At 45.6% G+C, this 15,153-nt stretch overlaps 1 protein-coding gene across 1 annotated transcript; it reads right to left on the reverse strand.

Annotated features, from left to right (window-relative positions):
• Nucleotides 1-876: 876 nt before the first annotated feature.
• On the reverse strand, nucleotides 877-10,677 carry LOC133350255 (zinc finger protein 143-like). The gene is made up of 15 exons (XM_061564420.1): nucleotides 10,567-10,677; nucleotides 7,387-7,495; nucleotides 6,993-7,079; nucleotides 6,784-6,861; nucleotides 6,519-6,691; nucleotides 6,020-6,082; nucleotides 5,752-5,856; nucleotides 5,478-5,553; nucleotides 5,253-5,378; nucleotides 4,960-5,144; nucleotides 4,620-4,842; nucleotides 3,923-4,068; nucleotides 2,567-2,713; nucleotides 2,091-2,231; nucleotides 877-1,953 (listed from the first exon to the last, which is right to left on the reverse strand). Exons 1-15 carry the CDS (start codon nucleotides 10,570-10,572, stop codon nucleotides 1,933-1,935), a joined length of 1,686 nt encoding a protein of 561 aa, XP_061420404.1. The 5' UTR covers nucleotides 10,573-10,677; the 3' UTR covers nucleotides 877-1,932.
• Nucleotides 10,678-15,153: the final 4,476 nt, after the last annotated feature.

Raw genomic sequence — 15,153 nt, forward strand, 5'->3', positions numbered from 1 at the left:
AATGCAACGATGGTGTTGTCCATCACGCATTCTGCTCACGCTGTATTCGAAAGCTGCGATGTCCATTGCTTAATTGTACTATTCTTCGCATATTATTTTGTTAGTTTACTAAACACGAACCGGTTTGTGATATTCTTCAAAAACTTGCTGAGCTCCCATCATTAATGCCGTATGCGGTCATACGTTTTAAATTCATGTCCATGGAAATCACTTGAAATGTTTAAGGTTGCATTGAGGAAATTCATGTAGAGTGCCTAAAAGTTTCATTTTGAATGTCCAAAGAAATTAATAGCCAAGTAGACTAAAATAGTCTGTATTTGTCAGTACAGCTAGAATATTTTGTAGCAAAAAAAAACCCCGTAAAATTACACAATCGACCACGTCAACTTAAGTGACCGATTTTTTTTTACTACTATACTGCATACCGACATTGAAAGCTTTAAAAAAAAGTGTAAAAAATTTATGGACATAATTTTAGCAGAATTTTTCTTTTACACATTAGGCCTGCCAAGTAACTGTATAGTAATAGAACATTCTAAAGCATTTTGGAATATTTATATACTGTACTTAGCAGTAAACTATTTAATGGAGTTATAACTGCATTTGGGCAGGGCATTAAAAGCTTGTATTTTTATATTACATCCTTTACTTCCGTTTATTATATCCCAATGTATTTTTGCATAGTTGGTTTTGAAATTATTCTAGAACGGCACTAATTTGTCGGGGCATGCACCAACCGACCTTTTCTTTTTATAGAAAACATTTATTTGGTGATGCTGCGTTGGCAGTGATGCACAAGCATAATGTACTAAAAAGGCACATTTCTTAATAACTGCCCCAAGAGAAAAAAAAACATCGGTTACTTTACAGGCAATGACGCTCCTAAGAATATTCTTTATTTTAAAAAAAAGTTGACAATATGGCATTTTGTCACGTCGGATTCAAAGAAAACAAAATAAGTTCACAAACTTGCATCAACTGCCAAAGTTGGATAGTTAAAATTTAATTATCAATGCTTACATTTTATGAGTAATGTTCATAGACACATTTGCACACTTGATATTTTCATTTTATTGGCAAGGCATTGTACAAAATAAACCCTTAGCAAACAGCATTTTACCAAAAAATTAATAATCATTCAAGGAAAAAATGCAAATTCGGGATATTCACAGTGACACTCGAGTCTGTGACTTGACTAAATAAACTAATGCTATACTGGTATAGGATACCATTTGGTAAAATTAGCATTTTTCCTGGCAAAACCAAACATTTCTCAACGAAAAATGATGGCAAATGTTGTCCTTTAAGCTTTTTCATCCGCACAGCGATTTAGTCTGAAAACTACCCACAAAAAGGATATTTATAGCAAATATAACCCCATGAGCTGCATAACGATAGCTGCTGAAACAGCCTAATTCTTGTGCTAACGCCATCTTCAGGTCATGTAGGTAATATACATGGTGTCACCCTGAGGTTGTTCTTTTAAATGTATTAAACAAGTCCATGAACAAAGCTATATGGTAGCATGTTGTGAAAACTTTAAGTCATCGCGACATGGGAATAATAGAGCATCCGTCACTTTATTATAGACATTTCTTATGTAGCAGCCACATCAATCGCATGAGTGATTGGGAAGTACCAGTGTTCCTTTTCACTGCTTTAAAATCCCATTTTACACATATTTAAAAATCCAACATCTTATATCTGCACCGATATTCCAGATGTCCAAATAACTTCCTTCTTCCCGTGGAACTAGAATATTGCAGACCAGTCTTAACTTTCGTGCAATTCACAACCAACAACAGATTCCTTCTGTCTTCTTTTTTTAAGCTGGGACAACCGCTGTCCACCATCTGGCTCATGGCTTCTCATAACACTTCTAGTCAAATTAATTCTGCAGGCATAGGCATTTCATCACTTCCCGTGCAGTCCTCAGGACTGGGAATCTTCAAGCTAAAAAAGAGAAAAGTGCAAAAAGAGAGAATTACATTAATGTGGTTGTGGACTCCATTTGGCATTTACATTCATATATGCTTAATTTGCTTAAATTTGAAAGATCGGTAGGTGCAGGATGTATCATCTTTGGGCACCTGCACGGCAATCTGTGTGCCATTAGTTGTTGCAACAAGGCGGACGGAAGGCAGGCCATCTCTGATGACAATCTTGTCCACATTATTGGAGGTCATGCTCGTTATCGATGCGTCTAACAATCCCTCCGTCACAATTGTTACCTACAATAGAAAACAAAAACATGTCTTCATTGTGCTCTCATTTTTAACCTTCATCACAAACATTAACAAAATGTTTCTATATTGATATTTGGCATTATGTGCATAAACTGTACATTTTAACAAGTATGTTATAATGGTAATAAATACTTTTTTTAACAAAAAAATATATATATACGTTTAAGTATACTACACATGGCTTGCCATGTAAGAATATAACGTATTTTTTGTAAATTGACTCTTGTATTGTTGCTTTACTATATTCTGTACACGGATCTCATTGATGTTGTTACATCCTCGCTGTAACAAAACTCTCATACACATCAGTCTGCCATTACCTGTTGCGACTCAGAGCCTTCAGAGACCATGGTGACAGCATCCGTCATGCTAGTGCTGTGTGATGGCATAGTGATAGTGGTCCCATCCTGCGTTACCATTGCAATAGCAGTTCCCAAAGCCTGTAGGTCAGCCTGTGAAAGGTTTACCTGCAAGGAGGGATGTACACAAATACTCAAACTTATGGTGTTACTACAACAGTAGTATTACATTGCCAAAAAGTTTATTCCTCTTTAAGGGTTTGTGTTTATTGGAAGCCCTCTTACTAAACTTCCATACAACATGCCCATGACCATCCTTACATTTTATATAATCACTAGGAACCCACACGTCCTTGGGACTGTCCGGCTGTCCCTCCCAGCAGCCTTTTTTTTCATTTAAAGCCCCATCTCTCTTGACCTTTCTCTTGCCTTCTCTGTACTGTGTATCCCAAATTATCTTGATGTATTGCTTTGTCTCTATTTCTATCCGTTTCTCTATTCCTCTGTCCCCTCTTCTACCTCCATTGTATCTCACCCACTTCTCTGCCCCCTTTCCCTGTTTTATCTCTCACTGATCACCCTCACTTTACCAATTCCCACCTCTTCCTTTTCCCGTCTCAACCAATCTTGCCTGTCCATCTAATCCTCCCACCCATTGCTTGTCACTTACCCTCACTCTCTTCTTTCCGTTTTGCTCTCTCTTTCTTCTCCGTTAAGCACTTTCACTCTCTCCCTGCCGTTCTCCTCTCCGTTCCTCTCTGTCTCGTCCTCTCTTCTCTACCTCCCTCACCTATCTCCTCTATTTCATTTACATGAGATACACATCCGGGGTGGAGGGTAGGTGGATGCAGGCATGACGTCAGCAACCATGAACCGTGGCTCAGTGGTGTGGGATGCTGGTGACGTCATCCCGCAGATGTGCGTGATGACATCGCTACTGCGAATGACCACTTGTGCACAAGTCAGCCAGCCAGGCAGCCAGGAAACCAACGAGAAAAACTTTTTTCAAACAATATAACATATGATTGCAAGGCTTTCCAAAACTTCAGTCCTTGCGACCCATGAAAGTACATCTCTTACAACATTTTCTCCATCAAACTACAAATAATACATTACATGCTGCACACGTCTGCTGATTGCTAACCTTGACATAGTTAACGCTAATTTAAATAGTCTAAATTGGAATCAGCACATGATAATACATTTCCAGTGGTGTACATCATGTTACAACAATTTATCTTTTCATGGAGATGACACTTAAAGCAGGAAAGGGCTGACCGTGATGGGTATTGAAGCTTGCAATTTGGGAAACGCTGGTATATACCCAAGGTGAGCAATAACATAAAAGCACCATATTGGCAGTGTACAATTACAGACCTGCTGTGTTCCATCTTGTGTAATGAGTGCCACTTGTGGGGTGAGGCCATCGTGCGTCACCACAGCAACTTGGGCAGTGATCCCATCCTCCCCTTCCACACCGGTCAAGTAAGCAATTCTCTGTCGTTTGCTCGGAACATCCCCACCTAGTGCATGCAGCAAGCACCACAGGTCGGCCTCATCAATAACCTTCACCCATTAGCAAGCACATTATGAAGAAATACATTTTCCACGTGTAGGCTGGATGTTTGTGTCGGCAGATCAAGGAAACGCGTTTCTTGAAATAGACCTGGGACACATCTTCACGAAAATGTTGTCTTTAACGAATCAGGAGATAGATGGGGCCACTGCTGTGAAAAGTTTCCTAACAATGTTTCCCGACACGTTAACTTGTATATCCTCGGATTTAGACAATTGCACACACATTCACAACATACATATTTTTCTTTAAACTTTTGGCTAAAAAGGTCAGCATTACATCAGACACATGAGTTAAGTATACAAATGTTGTACTGGACTTCTATGACCACTCATTTGTGCTCCCTCACAAAACTGCACTGACCAGACCAACGTGAAGCATAGTCAACCTTCAATGCACGTGGAGTTGGGAGGCACTGTTTCAGCGATTGATTGACAAAACGGCTGTACATGTCCTTTAAATCCACAAGGGCAAATTTAGTTAAACATTAGCACTTGCCCTGTTGCTGCTCGTAGCGTGCCCGCTCGCTCTCCTCCGTAGCTTCCATGTCACCGTGTGCGGAGCGCTTGTGTGTGGCCAGAGTGGACGGCTGCCGATACGTCTTGCTGCAGTTGCTACAGCTGTAGGGCTTGACTGGTGTGTGCACAACCTGGTGCTTATAGAGACTCGAGTACTCGGTGAAGCGCTTGCCACAGCCTGGCACCGTGCACACATAGGGTTTCTCGCCTGCGGATTTCACAAATGGCTCAATTACGTTTCGCTGTACTCACCATCAGGGCATAGTTACACAACAGCGTAGGTATGTTGACAAAATTTGTTTAAAGTGCACACACACAACCTTGCCTGTGTGAATGCGGACGTGGTTTTTGTAGTTAGTGGCACTGGAGAAGCCCCTGCCACAGCCTGGCTCTGGGCAGAGGTATGGCCGCTCTCCTGTGTGCGTTCGAATGTGAACCTTGCGAATATTCGATGTTGTGAAGGATCTCCCACAGCCTTCAAACGGACATTTGAATGGCTTTTCACCTGCAGAAAAAAGCGATTTTACTTGACACGTGTTAGAATATCAGTCACAATGAAATATTTCACCAATGTGACTTTTAAAGAAACTTTCTCAAATAATTATTAACATACCTGTGTGAGTACGGATATGCTTCTGAAGATCCCCCGAGGTTTTAAATCCTTTCCGACACGTCTCGTCTGGACACAGGTAGGGCTTCTCTCCCGTGTGTGTTCGCAAGTGGCTTTTTAAACCATACCCTGCAAAGTTTTCAAACAAGCGCTCCATATAACCCTCGTTGTAAAACTCCAGTTTGCTATGCCAAAAGTGGTTTGAGAACGTTAATCTTTAGACGGTACCTGTCGAGAAGGCCTTCCCACAGCATGGCTGGTTGCAGCGATATGGTCGATCGCCAGTGTGAGCCCTCTCATGTACCTACCAATGACAAAAATCAATATTTACAATAAGTTGTTTTTAACATTCCTATTATTTTGTTTCTCTTTTGGCGAGTATATTATTGGAAAATTACAAATGCAAAACTCCAGCACGTTAATCACAGCTTTGAGAACACAAGTTAAACACAAGATTTTCATCATGCCAGTTAAAGGGATAAAAAGCAAATTCTCCCTGGACCTTCAAATGGTGTGCAGTCGTGTAGAGCCTTCCACAACCTTCGTAACGGCAGTGGAATGATTTTTCACCCGATGGCTGTCCTGAACTGCTGGCTCTGTTCATACTCTGGCAAAAGTGTTGAAAAATCTATAGTTAACAATACAGTCAGGTGATGGCCACACATTCATGTATGCTTCTTGCACACTACCAAGTTCGTTTTGTTTCACCTCCATATACTGTGTGCAGACAAAATAGCTACATAAGGATTTATTTAAAGAAACCCAATTACCTTTTTGATTTTGATGTCTGACATCAAGCCCTCTGAACTATTACCATCATTCTCCCCTGTTACCTGAAGCATACAGAAAGAGGATTGTGATGAAATAACCAATTTAATGAGCAGCACAACACAGGAGAGTGGGATACAGTACAGTATGCAATGCTGAAATTACCATTCACAATTATCCAATTGCACACACTGTGAACAATAAGAGTTGGGAAACTTAGGGCTCCAGGCAAATACTTTCACTTTATGGCCCTGCCTCACATGAGCACACTGGGAAACAATAAACTAGCTTGGCAAGTTTGACAAACCAAGATGCGGTTTCAAGTCAAGTTCAGTGTTATTAAAGTATATAATGTAAAAAAACAAATTACATCTATAAAAAAAAAACTTTTGAAATAGGAATAAACATAAATCATAACCCGGCATAGAATATCAGTGACACCGATTGTTAATCGATAATTGTTTTACTGCAAATATTGAAATGGCACATTAGAAGACTCACAACAGACGCGTACTGCTCAAGAACGCTAATGGCCTCGACGTCTGTTGTGTCAGGTCCCTCCGCATCCTCGGAACCCTCGACCCGGATGGCCCCATCAGGGCCTGGGTGGTGGATGTACGCCGTGGTCCCATCCTCCAACTGCACGGCCTGTACCAGGCTTTGGTCGTAGCCCTCTGCATGTGAAAATAACACAAGTTTTAGCACGAGCCTAAACACATGACGGCATGTTTGTGTACATTTCACATGTTTAACATAGGTTAGAGACCTTTGATTGTGTAGTAGATGAATGCTGTTGTTCCATCTTCCAGCTGCACTGCCTGCCCATCTTCAAATCGCATGCTTTCTGAAAATATAACAATTCAAACATCTTTTCTGGTTTTATGGGAAAACAATACACATCAAGAATCTCTACATTGTGCATGCATTAAACCAATGTATGCCAACTCTTGTGATAGACATCTCTTACGGAAGTACCTTCATTTCCTTGGGACATGTCCCCAGAGCTCACTGGGAAGTTGTCAGTGGCATCAATTTCTTGGTTAGACTGGGCTATGAGCAAGCCTGCCAGAACACAATATCAGGTGTATGGCAGTAGAACATAAACAAATTGGCAGGTAACTAATGCAAGCCTTGTAGCATCAGTAGGCAAATTTGTTTACTTTTCAAATGCTCACCGAACCAAAATAGGCATTGCACAGAACCAACATCAAGTGTGGAAAATATAAATTAAATCTGCCATAAATCCACTGCGTACTTTCATTTTGAAACACTTTGAACAAACAAAAAAGCTCTCGAGCAGTCATCAATTGTCACGTGTTAATTGTGTTAATATTTGTAATTTTAATAAAATATTTAAAGTACACTTTACCTATCACTTCCTGGTCGCTTGTTGCAATATCCGAGGCACTCAATCGCTTGTGCCCATCATTTGCGTCTTGTAGTGTGCTGCTGGGATCCATTGTGCCAGGTTTTATTCGCTGTTACCACAATGTGGCATGAACAACAAATCACGATTACACTGGTGGCTGAACAGATTTAAAAAAACATTGTACCAAATACTCATTGCTTTGCATGCGTATGATGACTATGTACTAGTTTACTTTAATTACTTCTGAGCTTGTGACCTTTGTTTTGTACTTTGTTATAAATTTGCATTAATATACAACTGTTTTAGTGCAGCTCGCTTTAAAAAAACATTACCATTAACATGCATAACTTGTGCTAACACAGGGTGATCCATATATAGACATGGTACTGCTTTGACCCGATTACTTTATCTCTAAAAGCGATTTAATATTGTGAAAGTAATGGCTCCATATCTTAGAGGAATGTTAAACGATTAGAAATGTGTACCGAAATTGGTGGAAGCCATGTCATAAAATGCTTTATAATTACTCATTATTTTAGTGGGGTGTCTAAAAATGTATCAGGCTATAGTTTCTTGCAGTCATAAACCTGCACATGGGACTTGATGACGTTTATAAAACGGCAATTAACGCAAGTTTCACTTGAAACAAAGCAATGTGTGGAGTCACTTAGGTTGATTTTCCTTACACAATACTTTATTTTTTAAAAATCGTGACATGGAGTATACCTTTAACCCAGACTTGTATTTAAGAGCTTGTCTCTTGGATTTTTCCTCACTTGAGACAGTAAATCTAGCTGTGACGGTCCCACCTGATGATGGAGACTTGTGTTGCCTCCGAAACGTCGTGATTTATTATTTTATCTCTATTATTATTTATATTATTTTTTATTTTTACCTACGTGACTTTACCGAAAAAACATAAGAGTATGAAATCCTTGCAGTCACGAAAGCTTCAAATCTAGAAAGATGTAACAATGCTATGTGCAGAAGTCACATCGTAAACAATTACAATAAACAAAAACATACCATGCCTACAAAACATTCTTAAAGACTGCAGACTATTTGTGCGCGCCCGATCTTATCAGATGTCAGAAGCTAAGTATATTTAAACCTGGACAATTAATTATTGAATGCTCCAACACCATGAAATGTGTTACTATTGCAGGCTACCAGCAGCAGAGGGCAGTGCAATAATTTTTTTACTGCCGTACTGTAATACTTTATGCTCCAAACGGTGGATTGATAAATTGAACGCGTAGGCTTTCACAACCAATATCCATTATATATATAGAGGGGGGGGGGGCGGTGGGTTAGATCACAGAAATATAAATGTGTCGTCAAACCCGCCACCACCCAACACGGACAATTAGTAAGGTTTGTCCAGTAAACAGAACATGCCAATTCGTTACTAGTACAGCAACACCGGTGTGGGTTGGAGAGCAAATCCACATTTATAATCTGAATACGACGTTTCGCCAGTAATTACAACTAGCATCATCAGACGGACAGCAAAATAAACCCATATGAATGGATTGATCAGTTTAACAACTAGGCTTTCGTGACCAATATCCATAATGCAGGGTTTTTTTGGGGTTAGATCACGTAAATGTGTTGTTAAACCCGCCACTACTCGACAGCCAATTAGTAAAGTTTGTCGAGTAAACTAAACGTACTTAGATTGTAAATGTTGTGGATTTACTCTCCAACACACCGGTGTGCTGTACTAGGAACGAATTGGCAAGTTTTGTTTACGTGACAACCCTTACTCAATTTTGATTTAAAGCTTTCGTGACTGCAGGGATTCATATTCTTGGTTCTTTCGGTAAAGTCACGAAGAAGGGAAATAATAAAATAATATAAATATAAAACAATAAAATGCTCACGACGTTTCGACTGCAACACAAGCAATCATCATCAGGTGTGAAATCCACAGCAATATTTTTTGTTAGTTTATATTTGTATTATTTTATTATTTCCCTTCTACGTGACTTTACCGAAAGAACCACGAATATGAAACCTTACTGTGTCGGGTGGTGACGGGTTTAACGACACATTTATACTTACTCGATCTAACCCCCCACAACAAAGGCCTCTATTATGGAGTGAATTGATCAAGGGTAGTAATTATTATTCTCTAACGTCTTACGATCGGCTTCTTCACCCACATTGATCGACGTCGATGAAGTATGCTCAAAACGACCCCTGTGACCTACGTGGCATTGGGGGGGCTGGGGGAGACCCCCTCTTATTCAGCAGCTAATTAACCACCGCGTGTACACATTTACAACAACGCGAGTTGCTGTGGTGGTGGTGTAAAACACGACTTGTGCTCAAATCAAAGACACGCATTGACACGAATCACGATGCAACCCGCAGCAAACGCTGTGGATGTGCAATCGTCAATCCTCAACGTGCTCCAACGCAGCATTAATAATGTGCGCCTGCCTTGCTGTTCATTACACTGCTAAACAACGCGGAAACAATTACATTTGCACCTCGCAAAGACATAATAGAACACCCCCACCACACTACAGCCACATGACACAAGCCCAAACTAGGCCGAGCCTAACCCAACGCGTTCCCACCGCTTTGAGGGCATTGCAACGAAGACAATTTAGAAGGAAAAAAACTCCCCCACCCCCACACAGCAAACGGCACCTTCATCGGATATTTAATATAAAACAATAAACAAGCAGAGACTAGTCTCCCAACGCCGACGGCCGAGCGAACAAGCCGACGAGAGACGTCAACCGGACGGGCGGCCTCCTGTGTCTCTGTGCTCGTGGTGGTGTTTGTGTGTCCAGCCGCTTGTGAGCTGGGCCGTGCTTATTTCTCTCGCCAACAACAACATAAAAGACGACGACGATCTGTCTCGTTTGCCTCCCTCCCCACCACCATCACCACCCTCACGCGTCTGCCCGTACACCCACAGCAGTAGCAGCAGCAGCAGCCGCCTAAGAACCCGGCGGCTTCGTGGCCCCCGCGCCACTTGCCGGGGGCCCACCCCACTCGGTGCCCCATGACCGCGGCCGGGCTACGAGGGCGACACGGGGTGGCCACGGGGGTGGTCAGGCACGGGGTGGTGGTCGTGGTGGTGGTGGTCGTGGTGGTGGGAGACCACCACGAAGCCCGCGAGCGCGAGAGTTTTGTGTTTTCTACCAACAATTCCGTCTCTCTTACCGCCATGCACCAGGGCAGGAAGCAGCGAGGAGGAGCCGGGCGGACCCCGCGCAGCGCTGTGCCGCGTGGGGCGGGGGGAGGGGGCGGGGGGGAGGGGCAGAGAAGAGGGGGAGGGGGGAGTAGGGGGAGGGCACGGGGAGGGGGGGTGGAGGGCACGGGGAGGGGGAGGAGGGAAAGAGTTGGAGGGAGTAGGGGGAGGGAGTAGGAGGAGGGCACGGGGAGGGATGAGGGCACGGGGAGGGGGAGGGAGTAGGGGGAGGGCACGGGGAGAGGGAGGAGGGAGTAGGAGTTGGAGGGAGTAGGGGGGTGGGCACGGGGAGGGGGAGGAGGGAAAGAGTTGGAGGGAGTAGGGGGAGGGAGTAGGGGGAGGGCACGGGGAGAGGGAGGAGGAGGAGAGGGAGGAGGGCACGGCGAGGGGGAGGAGGGAGTAGGGGGTGGGCACGGGGAGGGAGGAGGGCACGGGGAGGGAGGAGGGCACGGGGAGGGGGAGGGAGTAGGGGGAGGGCACGGGAGAGGGAGGAGGAGGAGAGGGAGGAGGGCACGGCGAGGGGGAGGAGGGAGTAGGGGGTGGGCACGGGGAGGGAGGAGGGCACGGGGAGGGAGGAGGGCACGGGGAGGGGGAGGGAGTAGGGGGAGGGCACGGGGAGAGGGAGGAGGAGGAGAGGGAGGAGGGCACGGCGAGGGGGAGGAGGGAGTAGGGGGTGGGCACGGGGAGGGAGGAGGGCACGGGGAGGGAGGAGGGCACGGGGAGGGGGAGGGAGTAGGGGGAGGGCACGGGGAGAGGGAGGAGGAGGAGAGGGAGGAGGGCACGGCGAGGGGGAGGAGGGAGTAGGGGGTGGGCACGGGGAGGGAGGAGGGCACGGGGAGGGAGGAGGGCACGGGGAGGAGGGAGGGAGGAGGGCACGGGGAGGGATGAGGGAGTAGGAGTTGGAGGGAGTAGGGGGAGGGCACGGGGAGGGAGGAGGGCACGGGGAGGGGGAGGAGGGAGTAGGAGTTGGAGGGAGGGAGGAGGGCACGGGGAGAGGGAGGAGGGCACGGGGAGAGGGAGGAGGGCACGGGGAGGGGGAAGAGAGAGGGGGGAGGGAGTAGGAGGAGGTCGCGGGGAGGAGGGCACGGGGAGAGGGAGGAGGGCACGGGGAGGGCACGGGGAGGGGGCGGGCAAGGGGAGGGGGAGGAAGGAGGGAGGAGGGCACGGGGAGAGGGAGGAGGGCACGGGGAGGGGGAAGAGAGAGGGGGGAGGGAGTAGGAGGAGGTCGCGGGGAGGAGGGAGGGAGGAGGGCACGGGGAGAGGGAGGAGGGCACGGGGAGGGGGTGGGCAAGGGGAGGGGGAGGAGGGAGGGAGTAGGAGGAGAGGGAGGAGGGAGGGAGGAGGAGGGCACGTGGAGGAGGAGGGCACGTGGCGGCCGCTCCACCCACCCCACAGAGGGCGGCACCCCCCCGCTGCTGTTGTCACGGTGTGGCAGCTGCAAGTTCCGGGGCAATGTGGACAACGTGAATTTACTTTTCTCTTCATCATCACGCGCCCTGGTCGTCTCCTCCTCGTCTCACCCCCACCACGCCTCCTCATCATCATTTAGATTATTTTGCTAATATAAATTTCCGCCACTTTGTTGAGCTACCATTTGTGGCCAGGACGCTTCTGAACAATGAGCTCATACCTCAGTGCGCTTTGCCTGGTAAGAAAAATATGAGAATAGGTTTTCCTCTTTTTTATGGCAACAAAACAGGTGTTAAGATGTTAAAATACCAAACTGAAACCTTTTACAAGGAATCATGTCTGCATTAATCACAAGTATTGTGGTTAATGCAGACATAAATTTGATTGCTTCCAAAGATTGCTTTTTTTCTGTGTGCCTATGTGTGTCTCTGTGTGAGTCTCTCTCTGCTTGTGTCTGTGTCTCCGTGTTTATGTTTTGTCTCTTTCTCAAATTTAGCAATCTTTGGAAGAACGTAATCAACCAGGTGAGGTGCTGACTGTTGTATTGTCCGACTCTCTGTGTTGTATTTCATTATATTTCCAAGTTTACGAGGTTTGTTTTCTCATTAATTTGTACCTGATGGTGGTTGCTTGTGTTGCAATCGAAACGTCGTATTATATTATTATTTCATTTTTTCTACGTGACTTTAACGAAAGAACCAAAGAGTAATTCCTGCAGTCACGAAAGATTCGAATCTAAACACCTGTTTTGTTGCCAGAAAAAAGGGCATAACCTATTCTCATATTTTGGTACTGGCAAAGGAGGCCCCATGATCAAGAAAACATAGGTTTAGATTTATTTGTATAAATATTTAAGTGATTTTTTACCTTTCCTATACTTTTCACTCCTATCTTATTTTTGTATTGTTGTAACGTTCTGACCCGCCCTGACTGAATATTTGTGAAAAATAGCTTCATAGCTCATCGGATTCCTCCAGTATAAATCAATTACTGGTAGGAACCTCCTGGTTCCACCAGCCCACAGGGGATTATTGTGTCCGTCCATCGTGCTTCCAAAAATGGGAGGGGTGGGGCTGGGTGGAGAGGGGAGGGTGGGGAGGGGCTGGATGGGGTGGAGCTGGGTGGGGAGGGGCTGGTCACCCCGTGGTGCCCTTATAAAACTCAACGTTTAACCTACTCACGCCGGCTTGTGCCCGCCCTCACCGTCGGCCATATTTGCGGAATACACCACGCCGCCGTTGACCCTGGCCATTGACCGAGCAACCCAACATTCCTACCAGCTTCCTCCGCAGGAATGTGTTCTAATTCAAATCATCCCCTCCTCTGTTAAAGACCAGATTGAATATATAATTGAGACCAGAAGTTTCTGTGCACGTGCGACAGTGTAACAACATCAGCTGTTGTTGCACTGTGGGACTCTTGCCACTGCCGGCAGCCAATTGCCAGTATTCGCCACGGTTCCTTACGTGCTGATCATTCCATTCAACGTTAACGCCTCGTGGTCACGGTCCAGTTCGTGTATTCTTAAAATATATAATCGGCGACGTTTCGGGCAATGGACCCTTCTTCATAGCACATACATCGAGAGGCTAAACCCGAATATTTGCCAGCGCAGCATCCACCAAGTTATTGATTTCAATTCAGGCGCGAGATTCACTTAAATCCCATGCCGTCAGATCGAACGGCTTGGAAGAGCGCAAACGGCCGCGGTCCCTTAAAGTGTCTCCATGCCAACGGTGATCGATTGTGACGTCACCACCCGAATGGTTTCTCTGCAATCGTGGGGCCACCGCGCGGGTAAACTCGGTCGAGGTAAAAACTAATAAACGATTTCAATTTTCACCAGGTAAGGACCCACAGAGTCATTTCGCTCTCATTTAGAAGCGACCTGGCCACAAGTGATTGCTCAACAAAGTGGCTCGTCGACGCATGGAGGATTTATAGCAGCCAAACTACTCTTTAAACGCGTGATGTAGATTCTAAATGTGGAGGGGAAAATCTGGCGAACACGAGGAGCGACAGAACACGCCAACTCTAAATATATAGCAAGCGTCCTGGGTCAGGATCGAACCCACGACCTGTATACCACGCGAGGTATTAACATCGTGCCCCCCGTGGCTGCTCCCATGGCAAAGGTCTCGCCCACCTTCACCACCCCACCCCCCATGTCCAGTGTCACGGTGCGATGCGAGTTTGAAGCTTCGTTAACAAGGACGAAACAAGCAAAACCAAAAAGACTTTCAAAGTTATGGCGTGACGGGATTGCCAAAGTGGCGCGTATGATTTTAAAGGTGGGTTTTGTTTTGTCAGTCGAATGGATTGGGATTTTAAATGTTTTCTTTAATATGTAAGAGACTTCGTGTGCTATATATGGCGGTTCCGGCTCGTGCTGAGATCCAGATCTTCAGTAGACGCGTCTCCTTTCACGCGTCTGACTTTACCGAAAAAACATAAGAATATGAATCCTTGCAGTCACGAATGCTTCAAATCTAGAATGGATAAAGCTGTTTAGGGCCACCCTCAGGACTCCCATCCGAAAAGGCCTTGTGCATCCATCAAACACACTCTTGATACTTGTAGGAACCACCTGGTTCTACCAGCCCACAGGGGATTGTGTCCGTCCGTCGTGCATCCAAAAATGGGAGGCGTGGGGCTGGGTGAGGGTGGGGCTGGGTGGGGAAGGGCTGGTCACCCCGTGGTGCTCCTATAAAACGTTTAACCTACTCACGCCTGCTTGTACCCACCCTCAGTCAGCCATATTGGCAGAATACACCACGCCGCCATTGAACCTGGCCATTGACCGAGCAACCCAACGTTCCTACCAGCTCCTTCCACAGGAATGTACTTGCATCACAAGTGTGAACCCTGCTACGGTAATCAGTTTCAAAGACAATGCATATATTATCAGAGCATGCTTGGATGTTTCGCCACAAAAATGTGTGGCTTAATGCATGTCTTGGTGTTTGAACATCGTAATACCTGTTTTATTTCCAGGAATGGTAAAGCCTATTGCGTCAATGGGGGGGGTTGCTTGATCATTCTTCGCCAAGCTGGTCAGGTGTGGGTCGTGAAGACCCAGGGTCAACATCAGATATCACTCGTGACCGATGTCGCAAGTAATATCAACTGGTTGGGTTGACAGTGGAGTT

This window comes from Lethenteron reissneri, chromosome 33 (assembly GCF_015708825.2).
Source record: "Lethenteron reissneri isolate LAM-NWPU_2019-01 chromosome 33, ASM1570882v1, whole genome shotgun sequence".
Classification (NCBI taxonomy): domain Eukaryota; kingdom Metazoa; phylum Chordata; class Hyperoartia; order Petromyzontiformes; family Petromyzontidae; genus Lethenteron; species Lethenteron reissneri.

Coding starts and splice junctions, on each gene's coding strand:
- LOC133350255 (XM_061564420.1), bottom strand. Junction 5,379..5,477: donor TGGGAAGGCCTTCTCGACAG/GTACCGTCTAAA, acceptor AAAACTTTGCAG/GGTATGGTTTAAAAAGCCAC. Junction 1,954..2,090: donor GCACACAGATTGCCGTGCAG/GTGCCCAAAGAT, acceptor TCTCTTTTTTAG/CTTGAAGATTCCCAGTCCTG.